We start from the raw sequence: 26,005 nt of genomic DNA on the forward strand, positions 1-26,005 counted from the left end.
CGCGCCCCCCTACAAGGAAAGTAAGATGGCGGCCTTCGGTATACTAAGCTACGAACACCGGCCGCTGAAAAGACCCCGGCTCGGGCCGCCTGACGTGTACCCTCAGGACGCCAAGCAGAAGGAGGCGAGTACTACGAGCGGGTGTAATGGCGGGCGGGAGCTGCTCAGTGTGGAGTGAGGAGGGTGATGGGAGACTGTGACAGAGAGGGCTCAGCTGCTGTACAGGGGGATGGAGGAGTGCGGGGGTGACCGGGGGGAAGGGGGACCGGCAGCTGCGGGGACCCACAGGAATGGAGGAACAATAGGAAGAAGAGCCCCACTAGGGGGCAGTGTAGCTGCTCAGGCCGCCTGCCATTGGTGGAAGCAGGCGGGGGTGGAGCTTATGCAGTCCCCATTTTCCCCCTGTGCTGTCACTTTAAGCCTGGTGACTGTCATTGATTATGAGAAGAGGGTGTACGAGCCCCCCCCCTGTCACCCCTGTCCGCCCTGACATCGGGCACTGCTCTGGGATTCATGAAAATCTGTCCTCTCAAAAGTCCCATAAAAGTGAATGGGGATGTCGGCGCCTGCTCTGTGTCATGGGGTACATGGGCGCCCCTCAGTGCCGTCTGACCATCTGTATGAGCAGTATTGGGGAAAATATTGTGCCCATGTGCATGAAGTGGGTGCGGGTCTCCTATACCCCTCCTAAAGGGATCCTGGCATTAGAATTCCGTTTTCAGCGAATCCCACTTAGCTTATTCTTCCCCTGCCATTAGACGTCTTCTCCGCGCCGCCGTTCCTTAGAGATCCCGCTTTTCATCCTTATGCTAATGAGTTTTCTTGCAGCACCGGGGCGTCCCTTGCGCTACGAGAAAACCATCCAGCACCGCCTCCTTCTTCTTGTTCGGCTCCTCCGCTTCTTCTTTCCCGTTCGACCACAGGAAAATGGCGACGGACCTGCACGGGCGGTGACGGGAAGTTTTATATAGGTGACCTCTGGATATTCTGGCACAAAGGTCACTCCCGAAATTCTCTGGTTCAGGTGCAAAAGGTCCTAAGATGCCACGGCGGCCCGGTTCTTGGGATTTCTTATACTTGCATTGTGTAACTTTAGCCTTTCTCTGAGATCTTAGTCCTAGTATACTGTGATGGAATATAATGAGGGGGGGGATTAGTGACCGCAGATTACGTGTTATGGGGGAGATGGACACGGTTTGCTTTGCCTGTACGTCCCCGCTGATCTTTAGATTGGAGGGGCTGCAGCATTTGGATAAGTGTTGTCTATTGTGTAGCGGCTGAGCTTGGATGGGGGGCTGAGCTGTAAGCAGATGCTGTGTATAAATGTGCCCTATTGAGCCCCCACCAATCTGATATGGATGACCGATCCTGGTTCTTTTATGCAGATTTTGTTGTTTCTTTTGCCGTATATCTTAGCATTGCTTTGTGTCAGATTTTTTTTTTATATTATGGGTGCCATCTTCATAAATCCATTATCGTCAGGCACATATGTACATCTATAGGTGTCGGTAGACGGGTGCACATAGCTAATCTTTAAAATTGGCTATTGGAAATCTTGTATCCTGGAAACTGACAAAGGATGACGTTTCATAAGCATTCACATAATGAAATTTGGCACAAGCGGTTCCCTGTGGACTCATAGGCTGTCATGGGGGTCAACCGGGTCTCTGCCAGTTTTATACGAAGTCCTCCTTGCAAGACTTTTTTCTCCACCAATTTTAGGTGGAATCTTATTCTTCTCTGTTCCTGGCTGATTCGCAGTCCCAGACTGTAACTGTACGGGTCCATGGATATCACCCATGTGCCAGCTGAGCCTTGTTTTCGTTCTCCTGTACATATTTAAAGATACTAGACTCGAGGGCTTTGACCAGGCCTTGGGCGGCCAGAACAGGACGTCTGCACCCCTGTGGTTGCAACTCAGGCCACAATAGCAAAAAAAAAAACCCTAAAAAAACTCCTTAGATGCAGTGGTGATGCTTCAATACTGAATCTAAGGGCCAACATAGCAGGTGCTATAGGAGGGTGTCAGCTGTAGGGTTGCACAATGCGCCAAATTTTCAATGCTAATTCGATACTGTGGAGGAACAAATTGTTCTATAGTCAGATTTGAGGGACATTGAGGTTAACCGCGCTGCTTTATGTACTTCACATGAACCCCAGTTGCTAAAGGGAGCCTTCACACGGGCTAAACGCGCATGTATTTTTGCAAAATACACGTGTAAAAATAAGACTCCCGTTGACTTCAATGACATTTTACAGGCGTATTTTTACACGTATATTTTGCAAAAATACAGGTGCGTTTACTCCATGTGAAGGCTCCCTAACAGATTTGGCAGCTTGGCCTGTTGATCTTGTATACCTGTACTGCTGAAGTTGGCATCCCATATGGTCCCATAAATGCGGCGTTGGCAATTATTCTGACAACTATTGTAATCTGGTGGAAACATTCTTGGGAACCCTTGTGTGCCAGTTGTCCACTTTGCCATGAGAGGTAACACATGTGGCCGCAGGGTGTCCTGCACATGTCCCTGAGCTGTGTAGAATCCATTGTCTCACTCCTAGGGATTACTTACTGTCGTATGGGGTGGCTTCATGTACCATCACACCAGCGGTTTGGGATATTGTATCACTCCACAGCAAAGACTCATCACAAGGAGAGATGAGCGAGTACTGTTCGGATCAGCCGATCCGAACAGCACGCTCCATAGAAATGAATGGATGCACCTGGTACTTCCGCTTTGACGGCGGCCGGCCACTACGTCCATTCATTTCTATGCGAGCGTGCTGTTCGGATCGGCTGATCCGAACAGTACTCGCTCATCTCTAATCACAAGGCCTCGATACTTCAATGTGACCATCATCTGATCTCCAATAGAACCTGGATTCATTACCAGAGATGATACGGCTCTGCGACCTGAGCAATGAAAGCACACGGACCCCATAGACTATAATAGACTTCAGCAGCACTTTACTGTCCGCACAGAAAACGCACAGACTCCATTATAGTCTATGGAGCAGGGAAAGTCTATATGGACAAGTTACCCGAAACATGTCAGTTAACGCTGCAGATTTTCACTGGATTTCAACAATTCTCTATAGTGATCAAATTTCTGGTAAATCTTCCATATGTGGACCCAGTCCTATGATGGGGTGTTCATACTGAAAATTGGGGTCTGCCGGGTCTCCGCCTGAAAAGGAAGAAAAAGCCCATGCAATGCTTTTCTCTCCGTGTTTTTCAAGCGGAATGAGGGACGGAATCCCCCAGAGGAGAGAAGGCCTCGGTGTGAACCTAGGCTAAGCCATACAGAGCACGGGGTAACCTAGAAGGCCAAAAAAGGGAGAAACCTTAGGTCATGAGCGTACACTGTGTAGGAAGATCTGGTCACATAGGTTGCCAAACCCATAGGGTAGTAGTGGCTGGGAGTCAGGTCCCAGAAAGATGGCAGTCGCAAGGTGGAGGTGGTCTTGGGAGCTGGTGAGCAGATTTTGCCCTGCCGTGGCAGGAGGTAGCGGGATATTTCTCCAGGACGGTTGGGAGCTACTGTATACCTATTCCTCATCTCATGACGTGACCTCGCACTGGAGGGGTTGATTAATAGATAGAAGAAATGGACCAGCCTCCAGGGAGATAGGCAAACACCAGCGCTCACCCAATTGGACAGGAGCACGACGTGTTCCGGCCTTCACAGCCCTTTCTCAAGTGCAAGACCATCCTGCCACAGTGGGCCAGAAGCATGTGAGTTTGGTAAACACCAGCGCTCACCCAATCTCCTTGGAGGCCGGTCCATTCCTTCTATCTGTTCAGACGTCCCTGTGATGGAGACTAGCAGCTGCTCCTTCTTCACCTTATTGATTGATCCGTCCATTGGTTGTTGTGTCTCCCACAACCTGATCAGGTGAGCAGTCGCCTGTCGTCCTTGTTTGTCCTTTCGTATACTGAAAGTACTACACCAGGAACAGCTCGGTGCCGTCTTCTTCTCTCTTTTGTTTCTGATTGTTAATAGGGCTTATTTTTGGAGCAGGGCTTTTGAAGTCGCCTATTTCAAGCCTACTCCGAAAACCCTGCAAAATCAAGCTAGGGCTTAATTTAGGAGAAACTGGGTATGTAGGCTAATAGGTATATGATAAATGCAGTGGAGGAAACAGGACTGGATCAAAAGATCTCTAGCGCTCTCCACAGTATCAAGGAGACCTCTCTCCAATCCTCCAGGGATGTCTCTATGCCATCTAGACCTGCAGACTGTAGAGGCCAGGGTAACCAACCAACGCACCTGCCAGTGCTGTACTTGTATTACTCCTATGAATATCCATCCAGCAGTTGGCATACACGAACTAGGAGGAGGCGAAATAATAGATATACAAGTTGGGGGCTACTGCACCACCATGGAACGTAGGAGCCTATAGTAGAGGGATAACCAATTCCAGCCAGAAGAACCGCTATATTATGTTGTGTAACTGGCATAACAATGACCTGGGTAAAAAAAATATGGGACCAGTGTGAAATGGATCTAAAAAATTTAGGAATGTAAATCATTGTAAATAGGTTAATCCTACCATAGGGTAAAAGGAGAAGGACCTGCCATCATTTACATTGCTTCTCAGTAGAGGCCACCGAGAGATCCCCATAGCCATTGGTACGTGAATAGTGCGACTACCTGAAGACGTCCTGGTGTGGAGAATATATCAGAGCGATAAAGGGACAAGTACTGGCTTAGAGCAATTCACCAATGGGCCAGAGAAGGAACCAAACACCCCAATGAGCGCTATTAAAGGGTCGCCATTGGCCTTTGGGCCGAATTCTTTGTCCCATGTGCTTATTTCATGTCTTCGCTTTCAGGATGAACTTACAGCACTTAATGTTAAGCAAGGATTCAACAACCAGCCTGCTGTGTCCGGAGATGAACATGGCAGTGCTAAGAATGTCAACTTTAACCCAGCCAAGGTAACTCTTCAGCGTGACTCCATTTTTATTTTGCTTTATTACTTTCCTTTTCTTTCTCCCCTCCTTATTCTGTTGCCTATTTTTTTTCTTATAGATTAGCTCCAATTTTAGCAACATTATGGCAGAGAAGCTTCGCTGCAACACCCTTCCCGACACCGGCAGAAGAAAGCCTCAAGTTAACCAGAAAGACAACTTCTGGCTGGTGACCGCTCGCTCCCAGAGCTCCATCAATAACTGGTTCACAGATCTCGCAGGGACCAAACCTCTTACACATCTCGCTAAGAAGGTGAGCGTTGCATCTTGTGCCGTAGAACATCTTCCGTCTGCAAAACGTGAAAATCTGCACCTACGCTCCATTCCATCTGCTTTATTTTTGTGTTTAACAGGTTCCCATTTTTGGGAAGAAGGAAGAGGTCTTTGGTTTCCTGGCACGTTATTCTGTGCCAGTGATGAGGGCAGCTTGGCTCATTAAGATGACTTGTGCGTATTATGCTGCCATTACAGAAACCAAAGTGAAGAAAAGACACGTCATGGACCCATTCGTAGGTAAGAAGCCGTTTCCTCTGGTAGTCTTGGATTGTTACCGTTGATGGAGTATAAATCGTTTCTTTTTGCTGACATCTCTTGTTCTTGCAGAGTGGACACAAATCATCACTCGCTATTTATGGGAGCAGCTGCAGAAGGTTGCAGAGTATTACCGGCAAGTAAATAGTAGCACTGGAACTCCAGCCGGACCGATGCCGCCAGAGGTGGAGCTAGCCCTTAAACAGTGGGAATATAATGAGAAGCTAGCCATGTTTATGTTCCAGGTAGGAACTCTGTGATGTACTGAACTGATCACTGCTGTTAGTGGATGCTTTACAGTGACATCCATAACCTTGATGCATTTGTATGGTATAGTACAGTCTACTACACTATGGGCTAGTTTAGTGTATGCCTGGAGCTCCCTGGCACATATACCTATAAAACTAAATACAATGTCCTCTGTGTCTTGGAAGCTACGTACAGAAGACTTTATATAGTTGCAGATAACATGTGATTATTATTTGTAACCTTTTATTTTTATTCTGTGTAATATTGAAGGATGGGATGTTGGATCGCCATGAGTTCTTGACTTGGGTCCTGGAGTGTTTTGAGAAGATCAGACCAGGGGAGGATGAACTCTTGAAGCTGCTGCTTCCCCTCCTTCTTCGTGTGAGTATAATAATGGAGTGAACTTACTGTTTCTACACCATTTGCATTCCACTAATTGTTTTTTTCCCTCTCTACAGTATTCAGGTTCTTTAGTCCAGTCTGCTTACCTGTCACGGCGGCTTGCTTATTTCTGTACAAGGCGCCTAGCACAGCTATTGGAAAGTAGTGGGGGACATACAGGGCACCTCCTGACAGCACAGACGGGTACAGCTCTGCCTCCTGCACCAGCACCCCCTCCACCCTCAGGATCTGCTCCATCATCCCCATTCAGTGACCTCCTGCAGTGCTCACAGCATCGACCGCTTGTGTTTGGGTTAAGCTGCATGTTGCAGGTATTGTTATATGGCGTGTATTTCTAAAACCGCTTTTAATTTTTTTTATTTATTTTAATTTCATTATTATTATTTATTTATTTTAATTATTTTTATTTTATAATTTATTTATTTTAATTTCCTTTATTATTTATTATTATCATTATTATAATATATATATATATATATATATATATATATATATATATATATATATATAATTTTTTTTTTTTTTTTTTAATTATTTTAACTTTTTTTTTCCCCCTCTCCTAGAGTATTGTTCTCTGTTGCCCCAGTGCCCTTGTATGGCACTACTCTTTGACCGACAACCGAATTAAAACCGGTTCCCCCCTCGACCACCTTCCCATCGCTCCTTCTAGTCTGCCCATGCCAGGTGGCAATTCTGCCTTCACACAGCAGGTAAACCTTGACCGCTGACAGTGAATATTGCATGTTAGACTCCTAGTTCTGTGGTTTATTTTGCTTTTTTCTTCTGATATTCCTTGACTGGTTGCCAATTTTGTATTTAATTCTTAGGTTCGAAGGAAACTTCGGGAGATGGAACAGCAGATAAAGGAGCGTGGCCGAGCAGTGGAGGTCCGGTGGTCATTTGATAAGTGTCAGGAAGCTACAGCAGGTCCGTACTATTGTACTATTGTGCTGTTTGCAGGTGTTTGGCTTCTCCTTTTTAGCTGCTGGTTTCTGTAGTAAGTGAATTCCCATCTCTCTATAGGATTTCCTATTGGACGTGTTCTTCATACTCTGGAGGTTCTGGATAGCCACAGCTTCGAGAAGTCTGACTTCAGTAACAACTTGGATTCTCTTTATAATCGAATCTTTGGACTGGGTCTTGGCAAGGATGGACATGAGGTGACGGAGCAGCTTTGCATTTCTGTAACCTGTACCTGTAACCTATTTGCTCTTGTATTCTGCTGTCAGTCTGTGGTTGTGTTCAGTGTTTTTTGATGTCCTTTATTTTGCAGATCTCGCCAGATGATGACGCCGTTGTCGCACTTCTGTGTGAGTGGGCTGTCAGTTGTAAGCGCTACGGACATCACCGTGCCTTAGTTGTAGCTAAATTGCTTGAGAAGAGGCAGATGGAGATCGAAGCTGAGGTATCGTATCATAAATCACTTCGTCCCCTCAGCTATCCAAACTTTCGTACTCCTTTTTTTTAATGGCAGCTTTTTGTCTTAATTCACCAACAGCGATGTGGAGACTCTGAAGCCGTCGATGAGAAGGGATCGGTGTCCTCAGGGTCCTTGTCTGCACTTAGTTCACCCCCTGTTTTCCAGGATGTCCTCCTCCAATTTCTTGATACACAAGCCCCAGTGTTAAGTAAGTATCAGCTCCATGCTTGTGATTAGTTTATTTTGGGTAATGGTAGGGGCATGAATTTAATAAACCCCCCTGGATTTCACTGTATCCTGTACACTGCTTTACTTGTTACTTTGTGTTTCTCACAGCGGACCCTACCAATGAAGGAGAACGAGTGGAATTCTTTAATCTGGTGTTGCTGTTTTGTGAGCTCATCCGACACGATGTCTTTTCACATAACATGTATATGTGCACACTGATATCAAGAGGGGACCTGGGACTGGATCCTCACGCTCCTCGTCCTCGGTCCCCATATGAGGATACAGCAGACGATACTGACCGTAAAGAGGGAGAGGCCAACAATAGCATAAAACTAGAGGTGTGTATATTAGATGACCATTGAGGGAGGGTGGTTGATAGTAATGGGAATTGTTGTTGAAGTACCATAATGTGTGAGATGCCTATGCTAGTGTTCATAACTAGAGATGAGAGAACACTATTGGAAACTCCCGTTTCGAATAGCAAACACCCATAGGAATGAATGGACGCTGCCATTCATTCCTAACGGTGCGTGCTATTTGAAATGGCCGTTTCCAATAGTGTTCTCTCATCTCTATTCATAACTAATTTAGTAGAAAATAGGGATTATATGAACCTATAACAAGGATGTTGATTTTTAAAACCATTGGGCAGATGTACTAAAACCTCTGCCTGCATTTCAGGACACAACGCTGTCAGAGACCATGGACATTGACCACAGCTCAGGGGCTTTATTTGATGATATGGAGAAAAGTGATTTTCAGGTAAACTTGTATCACATTGTCTACACTTTCAAGTACTCACCTACTCTCCTTGCACGTTCATATGGTTTGATTCAGTTTACATGGTAACTCCTTTTACTAAATGTTGTCTTTTGGGCACTATAGCTGGTCATGTCCATGTATGTCTGCAGTAGCATTTTTCTGTGCGGTCCGCCATCTCTGTATGCGTCTCCTGATGACTAGCAGCAGCTTGTCATGTTTCTGCGAGAGAGTTGGCTTATGGCTATTTCTTTGAGAAGCCTTGTGTTAAGGTTTTCAACTAGTAAGTTGCTGCTGGATATCTTTTTAGATGTTCTCCCCTGCCATGCGTTGCGAAGGACGTAGCCCGGGTCCTGATGAGGGCGAGAGTGAAGGACGTCGGCCAGTGAAGACCTCAGGTGGCGACGGTCTGCTGGCTTCCCTTTATGATCAGCCACGGCACATTCAGTATGCAACTCATTTCCCTATCCCACAGGTTAGTCGCGACTTTCTTGTTACTTTTTCCCCTCTCGCCTTTTCTTCTTCTGAGATTACTGTTTCATCCTTGAACTTTCTGGTCTCCAGGAAGAATCTTGTAGTCATGAGTGCAACCAGCGGCTAGTTGTTCTGTTCGGGGTGGGCAGGCAAAGAGATGACGCCCGCCATGTTATCAAGAAGATCACCAGAGACATTCTGAAGGTGCTAAACAGGAAAAGCACTGCGGAGACGGGTTAGTACATTCATGTTGAATCTTCGTAATGCAGTCCTTTGGGAAAGATATCGGCCCTAAATAATCATTTCACAATATTTTCTCCCAGGATCAAATGAAGGACAACGTAGACGCAGGGTGAAGCCTGAAGCTTTTCCTACAGCAGAGGAGATTTTCCACAGGTTTCAGCAGCTCTCGCACTTTGACCAACATCAAGTAACTGCTCAGGTAACCGATTTGAGGAAGACACTGGTGTGAGGCTAGTGACGTTCTTGCAAGCAAACAGGATACTGTTGTAGTATTGGCTTTAAAGGGACTTTATGGGTTTGTAATATTAATGACTGGAGATGAGCAAACACTATTCGGAACAGAATGGAAGCGGCCGGCACGCAGACTTTGCCGGTTGCTTAACCCCCCGCGTGCCGGCTACGTTCATTGATTTCTATGGGAGCGTGCTATTCGAAACGGCTGTTTCGAATAGTGTTCGCTCATCTCTATTAATGACCTATCCTTAAAGGAATTGTACCAAGTATGAAGTTATTACCCTATTGATAGGATAGAGCAGAGATGGTGAACTGCAATGCAAAACCCACTAATTTATCTCAAAGTGCCAACACTGCAGTTTAACCTTAGTAATGTGTGGATCCAGAATTGCGGACAGTTACGGACTTGCACAATACGGTCGTGTGAATGGGGCTTTACAGAGCTTTCAGTGATACAAAACCACTTTGTACTGAAAGGTAAAAAATTGCATTTGGTACATTTTGAACAATTAATGGTCACTATTTACATCACACAGGATCTGTTTTATAGAGACCGGGCAATGTTATTACAGCCTGTACTAATATCATATCTGCTATAAAACAGATACTGTGTGGTATAAATGGCCAAAGGTCCCCAATACAGTTCGCCTTGCTCCATAGTGGACCCCCAACTCAGTACAAAGTACTTACCTGCATTCCCACGAAGAGCACCCGGGCTCCCTCCTTCCACTTCAAAGAAGTCACTGATGAATGTCATTATGCCTACGCTTGAGCAAAGGTCACAATCTTCTGTCAGTGTAAGCCATGGACCCGCAGCCTACGCTGTCAGTTTTCAGGTGTATGTGCGTTTGCACACATACCTGAAAGAAGCGCTTGATGGGTGAATCTGGGACAGGGTCCGTTCACATCTGTGCCCGGCACTCCGTACTTCAGGTTTCCGGTGCCTGCATAAAACAGAGCAGGAGACGGAAACCTGCAGGATTCTTTCTCACCCATTCATTTGAATGGGTGAGAAAGCTGTCCGGCGGTGAGCGTTTTATGCTCTCCGCCGCGAAACCGGGTTTTTTAATCCAGACACAGAGTCGGACATGCAGTACTCTGTCCGGATTGAAAAAAACGGTTTTGTGGCAGAGAGCATAAAACACTCACCGCCGCTCACGGCCGGACCTGGTCTGTGGTTTCCGTTTTCTGGCATGCAGAAGACGGAAACCACAGAACGGACAGCTGAACGCAGGTGTGAACCTAGCTGTACCGTATTCCCCGTTAGCGAATGATCCAGGAGTCTGGCTCTGGCGACGTTGCGCGTGCGCACATGAAGGACTCTGAGTTCCCCCTCTGGCATGCGTACCATAATTTGCATCCATGGCGGTAGAGAATAACTTCATGATTGGTGATGGTCCAAGTGATCGTTTTTTTTTTTTTTGTGGTTTGTTTTTTTATGGCATTAAAAATGTCATGGCAGCTTTGTCCGTCGGGTCATTAAAATTACGGAAATACAATATTCATATTGGTTTTATTTTTTACCTCTTTAAAGAGGACCTTTCACCACTTTTGGGCACATGCAGTGTTATATACTGCCAGAAAGCCGACAGTGCGCTGAATTCAGCGCACTGTCGGCTTTCCCGATCTGTGCCCGGTGTAAAGCGCTTACGGTGCCGGTACCGTAGTGCTCTATGGTCAGAAGGGCGTTTCTGACCATTAGCCAGAGACGTCCTTCTGCCTCGCGGCGCCTATCGCGCTGTGCTGTGGAGCGGGGAGGAACGCCTCCTCCCTCTGCTCACACAGCTCGTCCATAGACGAGCATTATCAGGAGAGGGAGGGGGGCGTTCCTCCCCGCTCCACAGCACAGCGGGATAGGCGCCGCGAGGCAGAAGGACGTCTCTGGCTAACTGTCAGAAACGCCCTTCTGACCATAGAGCACTACGGTACCGGCACCGTAAGCGCTTTACACCGGGCACAGATCGGGAAAGCCGACAGTGCGCTGAATTCAGCGCACTGTCGGCTTTCTGGCAGTATATAACACTGCATGTGCCCAAAAGTGGTGAAAGGTCCTCTTTAACTAAATAAATCCCCTTTCCTTTGAAATGTATTGTACTATGGCTGCAGAAAAACGCTCACAACCTAAATGGTTCTTTAACTCTTCTGTGGTTTGCAGGTTTCACGAAATGTCCTGGAACAGATTACAAGCTTTGCGTTGGGTTTATCGTATCACCTCCCTCTGGTGCAACATGTCCAGTTCATCTTCGACCTGATGGAATATTCCCTGAACATCAGTGGTCTTATCGACTTTGCAATTCAGGTTTGCATTATTTTTATTCTATATATCTTCCTTATTTTTTTTGTTTTTCGTTGTTCTAATCCACTTTAATTTTTTTTCCTCCATTCTGCAGCTGCTGAATGAGTTGAGCGTTGTTGAAGCCGAGCTCCTGCTGAAGTCTTCCGACCTTGTTGGTAGTTACACGATGGGACTGTGTTTGTGCATCGTGGCTGTGCTGAGACATTATAACACCTGCCTGATCCTCAACCAGGAGCAGACGGCACAAGTGTTCGAAGGGTGAGAGCAATGGCTATTATTATAAGGGGAATTTATCATCCCAAAATATAAATCTAATTTTATTTTATTTTTTTTTTAATTTCCAATTTTATATGCATAAAAAGCACATTTTAGCTCTTCTGTGTAGCTCTTCAGGGTCCGCATAGAGTGGGGGTCTCCTGACTGTACTGTTAGTCATATGCTTGATATGTAACCATGCAGAAAAAATTGAATAGGATATTGCTAATCTTAATGACTTGCTTGCAGCTTATTGTCGGGGTTTCCAGCAGCGATTAGAATATCAGATTACTAATATTGACAAGCCTCTTTAGTAAGGTGACACCGCTCCATGGCTGAGATTTTCAATATCCTGTATTTCTTTCCTTACAGCCTATGTGGAGTAGTGAAGCATGGCATGAACCGCTCAGATGGTTCCTCGGCCGAACGTTGTATTCTGGCCTATTTGTATGACTTGTACATGTCCTGCAGTCACCTCAAAAGCAAGTATGGAGAATTATTTAGGTAAGTGGAAGACATTGAATTTGTAATCACTTTAGTTTATTTATTACATTTTATTGATGGGCAGATTCTTCAAAGGTTCAGCAGATAGGAATATTCCTATAATGGATTGAGAGCGATCCCATCCACTATAGCAGCTTCTGGTGGCTGCCGGAATAGATGATCTTTGTGGGTTTAGGGATTCGCGGACCTCCTGGTGTTACTGAGGCATCCATAGGAGTGATAGTAGTCACTGTCATGGCTGATCTGCGTGTTTCTGCTACTTTGGGAGACACTAAGATCACATGACTGCTGAATCCAATAAAAGCAACAGCTGATCAGGGGAACAGCGGCAACAAAATGGAGTATATGCGTATAATGGAGTTTGTTGCGTATTGAACATTAGCTTAACTGTGCATCTGTGACCGCTCTAGAAAAAAAAAAAAAATTTTATAAAATGTAATATAATTTTTATTTTTTTCATATAGTGACTTCTGCTCTAAAGTAAAGAACACTATATACTGTATAGTGGATCCATCTGACTCCAACATGCTGTGGGAACAGGAGTTTATGTTGGAAACCATCTCCAATCCGACAGAACATAATTATAACTTTGGCATGCTGGGAAAACTTCTGCGCGATTCTCCGACCAATCGCTACAGCTTTGTGTGCAATGCACTTGTACATGTGTGTGCAGGAGACCATGATACTGATGGGTAAAGATATTCTGTCACCTATTTGGGGGTTTGATAATGGGGCATAATGCACCGCTATGATAACTTGTCTTACAATTATCTTATGCTTCTCATGCAGAATTAATGACATTGCTATTCTGTGTGCGGAATTGACCGGATCCTGCAAAGACCTGAGCTCTGAATGGCTGGGTGTGCTGAAGGCTCTGTGTTGCTCCTCTAATAATGGCACCTGCGGCTTCAACGACCTGCTGTGTAATGTGGATGTGAGTCTCCAGGATGGATTTCGGAATCTTCTCTATGTATTTTGCCTTCATTTAGGGGGTTGTACCATGTATTAAGTACAGGTAGCACTCATGCACATCTGCAGCCCCATGACTATAGGCAGATACTGCATCCCATGATCAGCGGAGGTTACAGCAGTCTGACCCCCACTGATCAGACACTTGTCCTATAGCCTACAGAACTTGATACAGCCCCTTTAAGGCGGGTGATGTGCAGCTATTCCTGGGTATCGCCCCATTTAGGTTATTTCAAAGGGTGTTAGTTGAATAAGCAATCCATGGTGGTAGGGTATTTGGAAGGAAAACATGCAATAGTGCAGCGAGTAATAACTATATTTTTATATTTGTATTTTGCAATCCTTGTAGGTCAGTGACTTGTCTTTCCATGATTCGCTTGCAACATTTGTTGCAATTCTTGTTGCTCGCCAGTGTTTTCCACTTGAGGATCTGATCCGTTGTGCGGCCATCCCTTCCCTTCTGACAGCAGGTGAGTCAACATTTATCATCTTTGGCATTGTAGGCCTTATAAGGGGAAGTTTTTTTTGGTCAGGGTTTTTAGGCCATATCCAAATCCCTGACCAAAAAGACGGCTCCCATTGAAATCAATGGGAGCTGCTCAGGTCTTTCTACCCGGGAGCCGTTTCTTCCAGCTCCCGGAAAAAAGAAGCGAGGTGCTCATTCTTCAAGCCAAGTCACCTCGCAATTCGGCCTGAAGACACTCCCTCCTCCTGACTAGACTCATTCGTTGGGCCTAATCCGGAGCAGAGTGTGCGGCTGGATGCTGGTGCAGTGCATCGGCTTTTAGTCGCAGCTACCCGGTTTTTGGATCGCCTCTGGTTCCGATCCAAAAAACCCTGTGTGAGCTTACCCTAACAGAAGTAGTAGGATTGTGCTTGCAGTAACTTTCCCGGCTGCTGTACAGTATACAGAGCGGCTTATCGGTGCTTTTGATCAAGCCTCCACTTTTCCTTATCTCCTCATGAAAAACTGCACAAATTTAAGTTCGTAATATCACTCCTAAGGGTGTTTGTAGGTTCTTCTAGTCATAGTAGTTGTAGGTCCCTGTATTGCTGGGAAGTGAAAATCACTGAAGGAAGACCCAGTTCCCCATGGGGAGATTGGCAGGGGGTTCTGGACTACATAGTCTCAGAGATGTACCCGGATCATAAACACCAGATCACCTTCTGAAATTGTCCTGTGAGAGACCCCTAAGGCCTTGAGCTGAGGCTCATTCCCATCTGCCATATCTGAGTGGAGGAGGATATTGCTTTGTGCTAGGCTTGACTTGATACTGGAGTGTAGTCTGGGTGAGCCAGAAGTGCGGCCAAATATACAGATCTCTAGATGATTTCTGCTGGGTATGAGCTCATGCCCGGCCTGTTCCCTGTCCCTTAGTCTGTTTGCCATTGGGCCCCTTTGCTTGTCCCCCTTCAGGGTTGGACTCCATGGTGAGTGAATAGCATTATATTTGGATGGCGTCCTCCTTTTCCTTGAAGACCCAGGAGCCTTCCTGACTGTTGTCCTCTCCACATCTGCTCTGGCATTAAGACTGAGATAAGATTTTTTGCTGGTAGATAAGATAAGATTAAATAATCCTTTAATAGTCAATGGGGGAATTTCAGTGATACAACATCATGGATAGTACAGTAGCATATAACAAGAGAGAAACACATACAGGGATATCTCATCTCCTCTCCTCTGCTCTGCTACAATGTGTTGGCTTTTTGGTTGTTTCACGTTTTGGGAATTTTTCCCTTTTAATAAAGGAGCGTGTTTTCCTATTGAGATGTCTGGTCCGATGCCTTGCTCTGTGTGAACGATGCTTATGACTGTGAAGGTTTCCATTACTATGGTTTATTTTATATGCTTTTGTATAAGCACGTGTGTTGTATGTGATGCCATACTGTGTGTGTATTATTCTGTACAATGCATCTGCTCCCTTTTTGTTGTGTTATCATTGTTGCTGGTGAATGAACGCACCTACAGTATCTTAAAAAACAATAAAAATCGCAGAAGGATCTGCTTTGTTCAGTTAGTGCTTTATTTTTAGGATTATGGCCGTCATTAAGGGAGTTTTTCAGGATTACAATATTTTAAGAACTCTTTTCATAGGTCATCAAAATTACATAGATTGGGGCCAACACCGGGAAACCCCACAGATAATCTAATCGCCGCAGCTTTTTTGGACCATGTGATGTTTAACGATCACATAGAAGGTTTTCAGTTTTGTTTTGCTCAAGTGAATGAGGATGAGCTACAATGCCAAGCGCAGCTGTTGTACAATATACGGCTCATCAGCTATAGATCGCACGTCTGTATCGTCAGAAAATCCCTTTAAAGAGATCCTATCAGTCAGACACAATTTTTATGTAGGTACCATGTTGGAATAGCCTTAACAATCTTCTTCTCCTACCTTTCGTTGTCTTCTCCGTGCCGCCGTTCGCCTACAATCCCAGTTTTTCTCTGTATGTAAATGAGCTCTCTCGCAGCACTGGGGGCGTCCCCAATGCTGCGAGAGAACTCTCTCCAGCGCCGCCTCCATCTTTGACAGCAGCGTCATCTTCAGCCTCTTCTGCCAGTGGTTGCTTGTAACTTCTAGGCCTTGGGTAGTACAGACTGCGCATGCCCACAGGCCACAAGAAAATGGCCGCTTGCACAGTATTGTAAGCGGCCATTTTCTCGTGGCCTGTGGGCATGCGCAGTCTGCTCTGCCCAAGGCCTGCGGCGTTAGAAGTTACAAGCCACCGCCGGAAGAAAAGGCTGAAGATGATGCTGCTGGAGAAGAGGAGGCGGCGCTGGAGAGAGTTCTCTGGCAGCATTGTGGACGCCCCCAGTGCTGCGAGAGAACTCCTTTACATACCGACAAGAACCGATCTTGTATGTGAATGGCGGCATGGGAGAAGACGACAAAGGTAGGAGACAAATAGCCTTTCTTAAGGCAATTCCGATGTGGTACCTACAAAAAATTGTGTCTGACTGATAGGATCCCTTTAAGCGATCTCATACCCTAGTGATATGCTATGAATTATGTTAGTGGGGACCGGCCTTAATGGACTTTTTCTTTCTGTATTTTTCTGATGAGAGACGTGTTACACAGAAGTGACTGGAGCAGTGGTCATGCTTCCTTCACACTATGGACTTTGTATGTGTTATTATGTGGCTCCTGTTCTTACAGACAGACTCAGCATGAGGAGACATGACGGAGAGCTGGAGACACAAAACTGATTAATGTAGAAAAGCTCTATTAAATACAAGTCAAAATACAACCAATGCAAAATGGCGATGAAGATAAGAAGTGCGTTCAGTGTTCTTATACTGCAGTATATTAGATTAGATGTGAACCATTACAGAGAAATCCCGCCGCTCTGCAGAGACCCTGCCTGTGCACTTACAATGGCGCTCTCCAGTTTTGTGCATTGAGTGGGAAGTGTAAAGCGCAGCAGATTGGGGATTTGCTGAAAGGTGTTATGTGTACGATTACACATCCTCTAATTACTTTCCCATTGTTTGTACTTGCTATGGATGGGACCGTTCACCGCTCGCGAAATATTGGCCCTCAGTTTATTTCGTGAACATACTGGATAAAGATGTGTTTTCTTTCCACTTCATCTGTCGTGCGTTCTGTTTGCCGATGTAACATCTGATCTTGTTTCCTTTGCAGCATGTAGCGAGCAGGATTCTGAATCTGGAGCGCGGCTCACTTGCCGGATTTTGCTTCATCTGTTTCGAACTCCTCAGCTCAATCCGTATGAACCAGACAGCAGTAAGTTTAGGGTGTCGCCTGTTCTTTATCTCCATACTTACTATGTGGAACCTAAAACTAAGAGAACTTGTTTCTATTCCAGATAAAGCAACATTCGGAATTCGTTCTTCTTGTGACCGCCATCTTCTGGCAGCATCTCAGAATCGCATCGTACCAGGAGCACTTTTTGCTGTGCTCAAGGCAATATTTATGCTGGGTCAGTGCTTTCTTTTTATTATATTTTTTTATCATTGGGGGTGGGGCCACTAGACCACCAGCATCCCGTGATGATCACAATGCAATGCGTTCTGTGTACATCGCAACAAATAAGATTAGCCCTTGTAATAACTGAAAATTAAAGTTTCCTTGTCTGTAAATGTTGTTTTCCAGGTGATGCAGAGTTGCAAGGCTCTGGCTTTTCATTGCCGGCAGGTACTGAAGATATTACTGATGAAGATTTGTCTACAAATCGGGCGGGTGGACGGGCTGTGTCCATAGAGACTGCAAGTCTGGATGTGTATGCCAAATATGTGTTACGAAGCATCTGCCAACAGGTGAATCTTTGTCCCAACTCTGCCTATAGTGAAGTGCATGTGATCTGTGTAGCTCATTAGACAATAATAATAATTAATAATAATAATAAAATGTATATATTATTATTATTTTTTATTTTTTTTTTTATTTATTTTATTTTTATTGTGAGCCCCATATGAGGCTAACAACGTATATTTTCCCTATCAGTAAGTCTTTGGAGTGTGGGAGGAAATCCACACAAACACGGGGAGAACATACAAACTCCTTGCAGATGTTGTCCTTGGCAAGATTTGAACACAGGACTCCAGTGCTGCAATGCTAACCACTGAGCCACCATGCTGTCCCTTATTTATTATCTATCTATCTATCTATCTATCTATCTATCTATCTATCTATCTCTATCAATCATATCTCTATATCTCTTTCTTTCTCCATTTTCCAGGAATGGGTTGGGGAGAGATGTGTTCGCTCCCTTTGTGAAGACTCCATTGATCTCCAGGACCCCGTTCTCAGCAGTGCCCAGGCACAACGCCTGATGCAGTTGATTTGTTATCCGCACAGACTAAGTGATGCAGAACAAGGGGACAACCCTCAAAGACAGCGCATCAAGCATATTTTACAGGTAAGGTCACGTATTAAAGAGGACCTTTCACCACTTTTGGGCACATGCAGTGTTATATACTGCTGGAAAGCTGACAGTGCGCTGAATTCAGCGCACTGTCGGCTTTCCCGATCTGTGCCCGGTGTAAAGCGCTTACGGTGCCGGTACCGTAGTGCTCTATGGTCAGAAGGGCGTTTCTGACCATTAGCCAGGAACGTCCTTCTGCCTCGCGGTGCCTATCGCGCTGTGCTGTGGAGCGGGGAGGAACTCCCCCCCCCCCCCCCACCTCCCGCTCCTGATAATGCTCGTCTATGGACGAGCTGTGTGAGCAGAGGGAGGGGCGTTCCTCCCCGCTCCACAGCACAGCGCGATTGGCGCCGCGAGGCAGAAGGACGTTCCTGGCTAATGGTCAGAAACGCCCTTCTGACCATAGAGCACTACGGTACCGGCACCGTAAGCTCTTCACACCGGGCACAGATCGGGAAAGCCGACAGTGCACTGAATTCAGCGCACTGTCAGCTTTCCAGCAGTATATAACACTGCCTGTGCCCAAAAGTGGTGAAAGGTCCTCTTTAAGGAGATACAAGCTAATCTCTGGTCTCTGAAAGGTCTTTCTGTGATCACTTATGAAGCGTAGTAGACAGGTTACAGGGTTTGTCCAGTTGCAGACCAATACTGAGACATATGTTATTGTTTGTATAATAAAGTTCTACATTTTATTCCAATTTTATGGTTTTCATATTGAAAGTAAGGCCTCCTATCATAGCATAGCATTTCAGTCAATGGTCCAATGAAAATGGCACTGAAAGCGACCTTACTGATCTGTCTTGATGGCCTTGTTTCTAGACATTTGCCCACATTGCAAGCTGTCTCTTTCCAGTTGCAACACACTCACTCACTCACTCACTCACTCACTCACTGATGAAGGGTCTTGTGACCTGAACCCTCCACCAGCAGCCTACTGTGAATAACCCTGTGCATCTGCTAATTTCTCGCGGCATGCGCAGTCTTATACAATGGAGGCTGCTGATGGTCAGGGCAATCCAGTAAGAGAAATAGGCAAAACACAAGATCCATTTATTCACCTATCTAAGTTCAGTAGGTGCAAAAGCTAATCTTTCACTAGTGTGCCGCCTGTCTTTCTCTTTCTTTTTATGCTTTGCTTGAAGACCTGGGGTAGACCTGTGTCACCGATTTTCTGCTTTGCAGTTTCCCCCCTGATTGTACATCTTTCCTCCATGTTTGACCTGTAGCTTATTTCTACCTATTCATCATTATGATTTCCACCCCATAGAGCCTGGATCAGTGGACAATGCGGCAGTCGGCACTGGAGCTTCAGCTGATGATCAAACAGACCTCTAATAATGTAAGAGAAGTGACCTGGTGTACTTTTTCCCTTTTTTTGTGCAAGGTTATGGAAAAATCGGGTGATAAAATCTGCTTTTATGTTCCAAGAACTTCCATCAGCTTAATATAATCGCCATTTATTTAATGCTTCTAAAAGTGTAGGGCAGAAACAATCTGAGCGAGCATGGCGGGGCCTTTTATTTGTATTTACGACCCTTCCTATATGTATAGATTGCGACATTGCCCGTATACCCAGCTCCCATTGGAATATTGTACATATTGAATAATTGTTTTGTATTGTAGGAAATGAATTCCCTACTGGAAAATATTGCTAAAGCGACCATTGAAGTGTTTCAGCAATCGGCAGAAAATGTCTGCTCGACCCCTGCTAACGTTGCACCGCCCAGTAATGCCCCAAGTAGCAACGCAACTCCCAATGCGAAATCCAAGCCTGTACTCAGGTAAATTCAGATGGGTGACATTAGTAACCTTGTCTTGTCAGGGCAGGTTTAGTCACCGTCACCGATCATCCATGTTGTCTCTCTTTCAGTGCTTTGGAGAGGTCTGGTGTTTGGCTCGTCGCCCCTCTCATTGCCAAGCTGCCAACATCTGTGCAAGGTCATGTACTGAAAGCCGCTGGGGAGGAGCTGGAGAAAGGACAACATCTTGGATCGTCTTCTCGTAAGGAGCGTGACCGTCAAAAGCAGAAAAGGTCAGTGCTAATGAAAATACATTTATGGGGAAAGTGGAATAATAAATTGAAGACGACAGTAAATGGAGACCTTTGCCTGCAACAATTACAGTATAGTGTATGTATTTGGGTAGATTTTCATTTCAATTCTAATTCACGCTGGATATCTGGTTTTCGCTGCGTCACCCTGTTCTGTTTCAGCAGAAACCTAGATGCTATGGAGGAGAGCTGATTTACTTTTGGTTTTGTTTAACTCTTGCATTTCCCCTTTCTTTCCTGGCAGTATGTCTCTACTAAGTCAGCAGCCATTCTTATCATTGGTGTTAACCTGTCTTAAGGGGCAAGATGAACAGAGAGAGGGGCTATTGACTTCCTTATACAGTCAGGTGCAACAGGTAAGTGCTCAGATTTTTACCTTTTGCTGGTGATGTAAACCTTTTACATATTCTTCCCAATTCTGTAAGACTGACAAGTACAGTTCACACTCCCTAATCTTGCAACAAGATGTCCCATTTTGTTTGCACTACATTGAATAGATTACAGACTTAAAGCAGAATTTCAGTCTGGGGCCTTGATAGTGCTCCAGTATATCGCCTCTGTCGGACTCTCGGATACCTGCAATGAGTTCTGCTTTTACAAATGGTAGTTTCAGGAGGTTTCTGGGCTCTCTATAATATCAGATCAGCTGTTGTGGACGCAGACTGAGCTGTGAGCTGTGCACTGCAGGCTACTTGCCACGTGAGCCCTGGTGGGTGCTGAGAGCAGCGATCAGCGGGACCTCCAACAGTCTGTTATTGATGTCAGAGGCCATCAATATGAAAATCTTGAAAGGTTCCTTGTTTTATCAATATGTCGCCCACGTTTCATTAGTTTATTGTTTAAGCAATTGATGAGTTTTCAGAATTCTTCTCATTTTTTTTTTAAACTATATAATTTCATTCAGATTGTTAGTAACTGGCGAGATGATCAGTATCAAGATGACTGCAAGACTCCCCAGCTTCTTCATGATGTATTGAAGCTCCGGTTGAACTTGGTGAGTAAACCTGTGACCCTGTGTTGGGTTGATAAAACATGCATGGTGTGTAACCTATAAATACTGCCAAACTGTAGAAGAAAACCTTCTGCTGCAGTGCTCCAAGCGTCCTCTATTAGAGGACTACAAGCTTTCCTCTTATAACAAGAATGGCACTTCCTTCTGTGAGTTGAGCAGCACCGCCTATGCATGACCAACTCTCCAGTCGCTTGTCTTGGACTGACGGAGTGCTGTGTGCGCAGGTGTGTAATAAAAGTGAATGGAGCAGTGGTCACTTGTGCACTAATGTTCAATTTACATCAGTGGTCCCCAACCTTTTTTCCATCAGGGATCAGTTTCAGCAAGACAATTTTTCTATGGGGTGTGGTTGGGGCAGGGTTAAACTTGGGGGTGTAAATTAGAATCATATACATATGAAAACACAAGAGAGTGCAAACTGACGGACACTGCAGGTTATGAAGATGACTACTGATGACAGACACTGTTATGAACATGGCTACTGATGACGGATATCATTCCTAATGCTGCTATTAACTTCACTACAGCCTCACTACAGCTACATTACACGTCACAGGGACAAGTCACGTGTAATGTAGTTGCCCAACGTTTGGTAGGCGAGTGCGGGGTTGAGCCAAGACCCGCTGCATGTCCTGCATAGTACTAGAATCCCGGGCATACAGCGGGTCCCAGCCCAACCCCGCACTTTGCTCACCTTATCCTGATGAGCAACAACGAACCATCAGTTGCCGCATCCTCGCCACCGGTACGTGGACCGGTGCAACATGCCCCACGGTTTGGGACTGGTCCGCGGACCGGCGGTTGGGGACCCCTGATTTACATCACTGGTGGGATCCTATTGGTCAGATCTCCAACAATCACACTTTTCTCCTATATCCTGTGAATGGGTAATAAATGGTGTTAGTGATCTTCTTCACTGGTGAGGACTGGTTATCTGGACTGGAGATGTGTCTCAAAAATCATGTGGATACTGGTGCTGTACCCATGAGATAACCAGCAGGAGGTCAGTGACCACTATCAGGGTTGGACTGAACTGATCTCCGGAGTCAAAACCTGTTGTTGCTGCAGTTGCCAGGATTGCAGCATTGATACCCTGATCTCCTGTTCTTGACATCAGATGTTTCCAGGGCTGTAATACGTCCCATGTCCTATAATACTATGCACAATGTTCAGGCATACTGTAGTATATTGGAGTTAAAATAGAGAGTATTTTATATTAATTTATATGCACTACAATTTTTTTTGTAATCTACAATGTTACTTTGTGTTCGTAATGGTGATATAATTATGATTATTTTTGTGTTAGGTGGGTGGAATGTTTGATACGGTCCAGCGCAGCACGCAGCAGACAACGGAGTGGGCCGTACTTCTCCTGGACATTATCAGCAGCGGCACTGTGGACATGCAGTCTAATAAGTAAGCGCCTCATGTACCTATTACTCTGCACTTTCTCTTTATGTATGCACGCACATCCCGAAACACTTCTGAGATTGCAAGCTATAATAAATTGTAAGATTCTCTTAAAAGGGCCACTTGCTGCTTTGATCAGTAACCTTCTATAAAAGATTTGGTTCCATCCATGGTCAGTTCTGCATGGGAACAAGGATGGTTCTCAAGGCTTTTCTCAAACCTCTTGGGTTTAAAGAGGACCCTTCACCACCTCCAACTAGGCAGCTCTTTAATAGGCGCTGCTCCACTGATTCTGCTGTAGTTGGAATTTTTTCTCTAGTCCCCCACCATTCTGGAGCAATTGGTCGCCCTCCCGACTTCTTTTATGTGTTCTGCCCTAGTATATGCCTACAGTACAGCTCTTTCCTGCTTCTGATCAGACACCATCTTGGTGTGACTGTGAGCTCTGACACTGGCTGCCTCTGATTGGAGCTCTGAATCACGCCCCCGTCTGACACCGCCCTTCTGGCATTACAGACCTTATATAGCACAACAGGCACCAAAACTAACTGCACTTTGCTCAGGAATGGTGGGGGCTAGAGAGAAAATTCCAACTGTGCTGGAATCAGAGTGGCAGATGCTAAAAACAAGAATTGGTAGAGGTGGTGAAGGGTCCTCTTGAACACCAATCAATTCCATGGGATAGATATGAGGATGGGGGCGTAAGGATGTCCCTTGCACTTCATTTTTCTTAAAGTATTTGCCGTACTGGAAGGTGCATTTTTTTTTTTTTTTTTAAATGCTTTCACCCATACACACAGGCATGATAAATGAACAAAATGTACAACGGCAGATCTTGGCGGCTGTGAAGTTGCTGTCCTGCCATCTCCTACCTCCTTTGATAAAGTGTCTTAAGTATATAGTGTTGACATGTCTCCTTTTCCCTTTCAGTGAGCTCTTCACCACCGTGCTGGATATGCTTAGCGTGCTTATTAATGGCACGTTGGCTGCTGACATGTCCAGTATCTCACAAGGCAGCATGGAGGAGAACAAGAGGGCATACATGAATCTTGTGAAGAAGCTTCGGGTAATTTAGTCTTTCTTTGTAGCATTTGGATGACCTGCATCTGTATGAAATGTTTTCTGACTCCTAACGTCTCTTTTTCTGTTTTATTACAGAAGGAACTAGGTGACCGTCAGTCAGAGAGTTTGGAGAAAGTACGCCAGCTGTTGCCCTTACCAAAGCAGACGCGGGATGTAATAACTTGTGAACCTCAGGGATCTCTTATTGACACCAAAGGAAACAAGATTGCTGGATTTGACTCCATCTTCAAGAAGGAGGTGAATATCATTGCTAACCTAAAAGGGATATTCCACCTGAAAACAAAAGGGTGGTTCGTATATAAAAGACACCATGTATTGTATTGTATTGTATATTTTCACATAATATTAATTTTTATAGTTTTAAAAGGATTCAATCATTAAAATGCAATTTTTTCTCCTTAACACGTAGGAATAGCCTTAAGAAAGGCTATTCTTCTCCTATCTTTAGATGTCTTCACCGCGCCGCCGTTCGGTAGAAATCCCGGTTTTCTTCGGTATGCAAATGAGTTCTCTTGCAGCACTGGGGGCAGACCTCAGCGCTTAAACAGCACTGGGGGCGTCCCCAATTCTGCGAGAGAAATCTCTAGCGCCGCCTCTCTCCGCGTCGTCTTCCAGCGCTGGGTTCAATCTTCTAGGCATGTGCAGTTGGCTCTGCTGTCGGGCCGACTGCGCATGCCCGCGGCAATTTTCCTGTGGCTGCTTACACAGTAAGCTGGGGTAAGCGGCCACAAGAAAATGGCCGCGGTCATGCACAGTCAGCTTTGCTCGAGGGCTGGCAGGAGAGCTGACTGCACATGCATAGAAGTTTGAAGCCGACGCAGGGAGAGGCCGTTCCAGACGAAGATGGAGGCGGCACTGGAGGGTTCTCTTGTAGCATTGGCAAATTGGCATACCGGAAAAAAACCTGGATTTCTACCGAACGGCGGCGCGGAGAAGACATCTAAAGGTAGGTGAAGAATAGTCTTTCTGAAGGCTATTCCTATGTGTTAGGGAAAAAATGCATTTTAATGATTGATCCCTTTAAGGTCTAATTTTTCTTTTAACCATTTGGACCTTCATCGGGGGTAGAATATAAATAGACACTTTTATCTTCAAAGGCAGCAGAGAAAATGTTCTATATCATTAATATAAATGAAGCTTAAAGAGAAACCCGTCACCAGCTCATGTTCTTTGCTTTTCTCAGTAGGTGACGCCCAACTGATTCCAGAGCAGTTGGAATTTTTTCTCCAGCTCCGACCATTCCTGAGCAATTGGTGCTGTTATTTTCGACGTCTAATGTACTGGTTAGACTCTTTCCTGCCAGTTGGGTGGAGCATACAATCTTGAACCGCCCATCTGACAGAGAGCCTAATCAGCATATTGTGTACTGAAAGTAACAAAAGTAATTGTTTGGCGAATTGTACTTTTATAATGTTTTGATTAGTTTTTATTAAAGTTTTTTTTGGGGGGGAGGGGGGGGAAATCTTTTTGACACATTTATCATTCTGTATATATTTTTATGCATTTTGTTCTGTTGTTGACTCTTCATTAAACATGACATGACAACTTTGCCTGGCAGGTCTGTATGATTACAGTAATACCATATGTATATTGTTATTTTACTGTGGGACACAGCACCATGGGATATAGACTTGGCCTCTAGGAGAAAACAAAGCTGTCTGCTCCGCCCCTGGGCTATATCGCTCCCACAGACGCTGTGCTAGTCAGTTTGGAACCTAGTATCTTGGGGTGTGGGCTATATCATGACGGAATAATGGCTTCACTCTAGATGTCTTAAGCGTGTCTCCATGTGTCGGTGCCCTCCGCGGGGATCCCACCATTGTTTGGCCCTCCCAGGCTTCTATTTTGCCTTTGGTAGTGGTCTCCGCCTCCCTCTGTTTTCCTCTGAGGGTGCCTGACGAAATGCACAACATAATTCCAGTTGTGACGCCCTCCAGCGAGGGTTGACTGGTCTGTTTGCCTTGTCCACCTTTTTGGTGGACTCTCCTTTCGCTGCAACCTCTATGGTGGCCTTCGTAGCGCTG

The 26,005-nt window shown here is 45.3% G+C and overlaps 1 protein-coding gene across 6 annotated transcripts in view; it reads left to right on the plus strand.

The window, feature by feature from the left end:
- Nucleotides 1–26,005, plus strand: part of MED12 (mediator complex subunit 12) — a 36,331-nt gene continuing 10,326 nt past the window's right edge. For all 6 annotated transcript variants that reach the window (XM_075259640.1, XM_075259641.1, XM_075259642.1 and 3 more), the window contains exons 1-35: nt 1–124; nt 4,838–4,942; nt 5,037–5,228; nt 5,329–5,488; nt 5,579–5,751; nt 6,026–6,136; nt 6,214–6,468; nt 6,721–6,867; nt 6,985–7,084; nt 7,181–7,317; nt 7,431–7,562; nt 7,656–7,785; nt 7,914–8,143; nt 8,487–8,567; nt 8,875–9,039; nt 9,129–9,273; nt 9,362–9,480; nt 11,671–11,814; nt 11,906–12,069; nt 12,439–12,570; nt 13,035–13,262; nt 13,360–13,504; nt 13,889–14,009; nt 17,184–17,285; nt 17,368–17,481; nt 17,655–17,818; nt 18,241–18,420; nt 19,694–19,765; nt 20,050–20,207; nt 20,297–20,458; nt 20,721–20,832; nt 21,381–21,470; nt 22,795–22,904; nt 23,829–23,964; nt 24,057–24,218. In XM_075259640.1, coding sequence (XP_075115741.1) covers nt 26–124; nt 4,838–4,942; nt 5,037–5,228; nt 5,329–5,488; nt 5,579–5,751; nt 6,026–6,136; nt 6,214–6,468; nt 6,721–6,867; nt 6,985–7,084; nt 7,181–7,317; nt 7,431–7,562; nt 7,656–7,785; nt 7,914–8,143; nt 8,487–8,567; nt 8,875–9,039; nt 9,129–9,273; nt 9,362–9,480; nt 11,671–11,814; nt 11,906–12,069; nt 12,439–12,570; nt 13,035–13,262; nt 13,360–13,504; nt 13,889–14,009; nt 17,184–17,285; nt 17,368–17,481; nt 17,655–17,818; nt 18,241–18,420; nt 19,694–19,765; nt 20,050–20,207; nt 20,297–20,458; nt 20,721–20,832; nt 21,381–21,470; nt 22,795–22,904; nt 23,829–23,964; nt 24,057–24,218 — 4,977 coding nt within the window. In that variant the 5' untranslated portion in view covers nt 1–25. The remainder of the gene's footprint in view (nt 125–4,837; nt 4,943–5,036; nt 5,229–5,328; nt 5,489–5,578; nt 5,752–6,025; nt 6,137–6,213; nt 6,469–6,720; nt 6,868–6,984; nt 7,085–7,180; nt 7,318–7,430; nt 7,563–7,655; nt 7,786–7,913; nt 8,144–8,486; nt 8,568–8,874; nt 9,040–9,128; nt 9,274–9,361; nt 9,481–11,670; nt 11,815–11,905; nt 12,070–12,438; nt 12,571–13,034; nt 13,263–13,359; nt 13,505–13,888; nt 14,010–17,183; nt 17,286–17,367; nt 17,482–17,654; nt 17,819–18,240; nt 18,421–19,693; nt 19,766–20,049; nt 20,208–20,296; nt 20,459–20,720; nt 20,833–21,380; nt 21,471–22,794; nt 22,905–23,828; nt 23,965–24,056; nt 24,219–26,005) is intronic.

The sequence above is a fragment of the Leptodactylus fuscus genome, chromosome 11 (genome assembly GCF_031893055.1).
Source record: "Leptodactylus fuscus isolate aLepFus1 chromosome 11, aLepFus1.hap2, whole genome shotgun sequence".
Lineage (NCBI taxonomy): Eukaryota > Metazoa > Chordata > Amphibia > Anura > Leptodactylidae > Leptodactylus > Leptodactylus fuscus.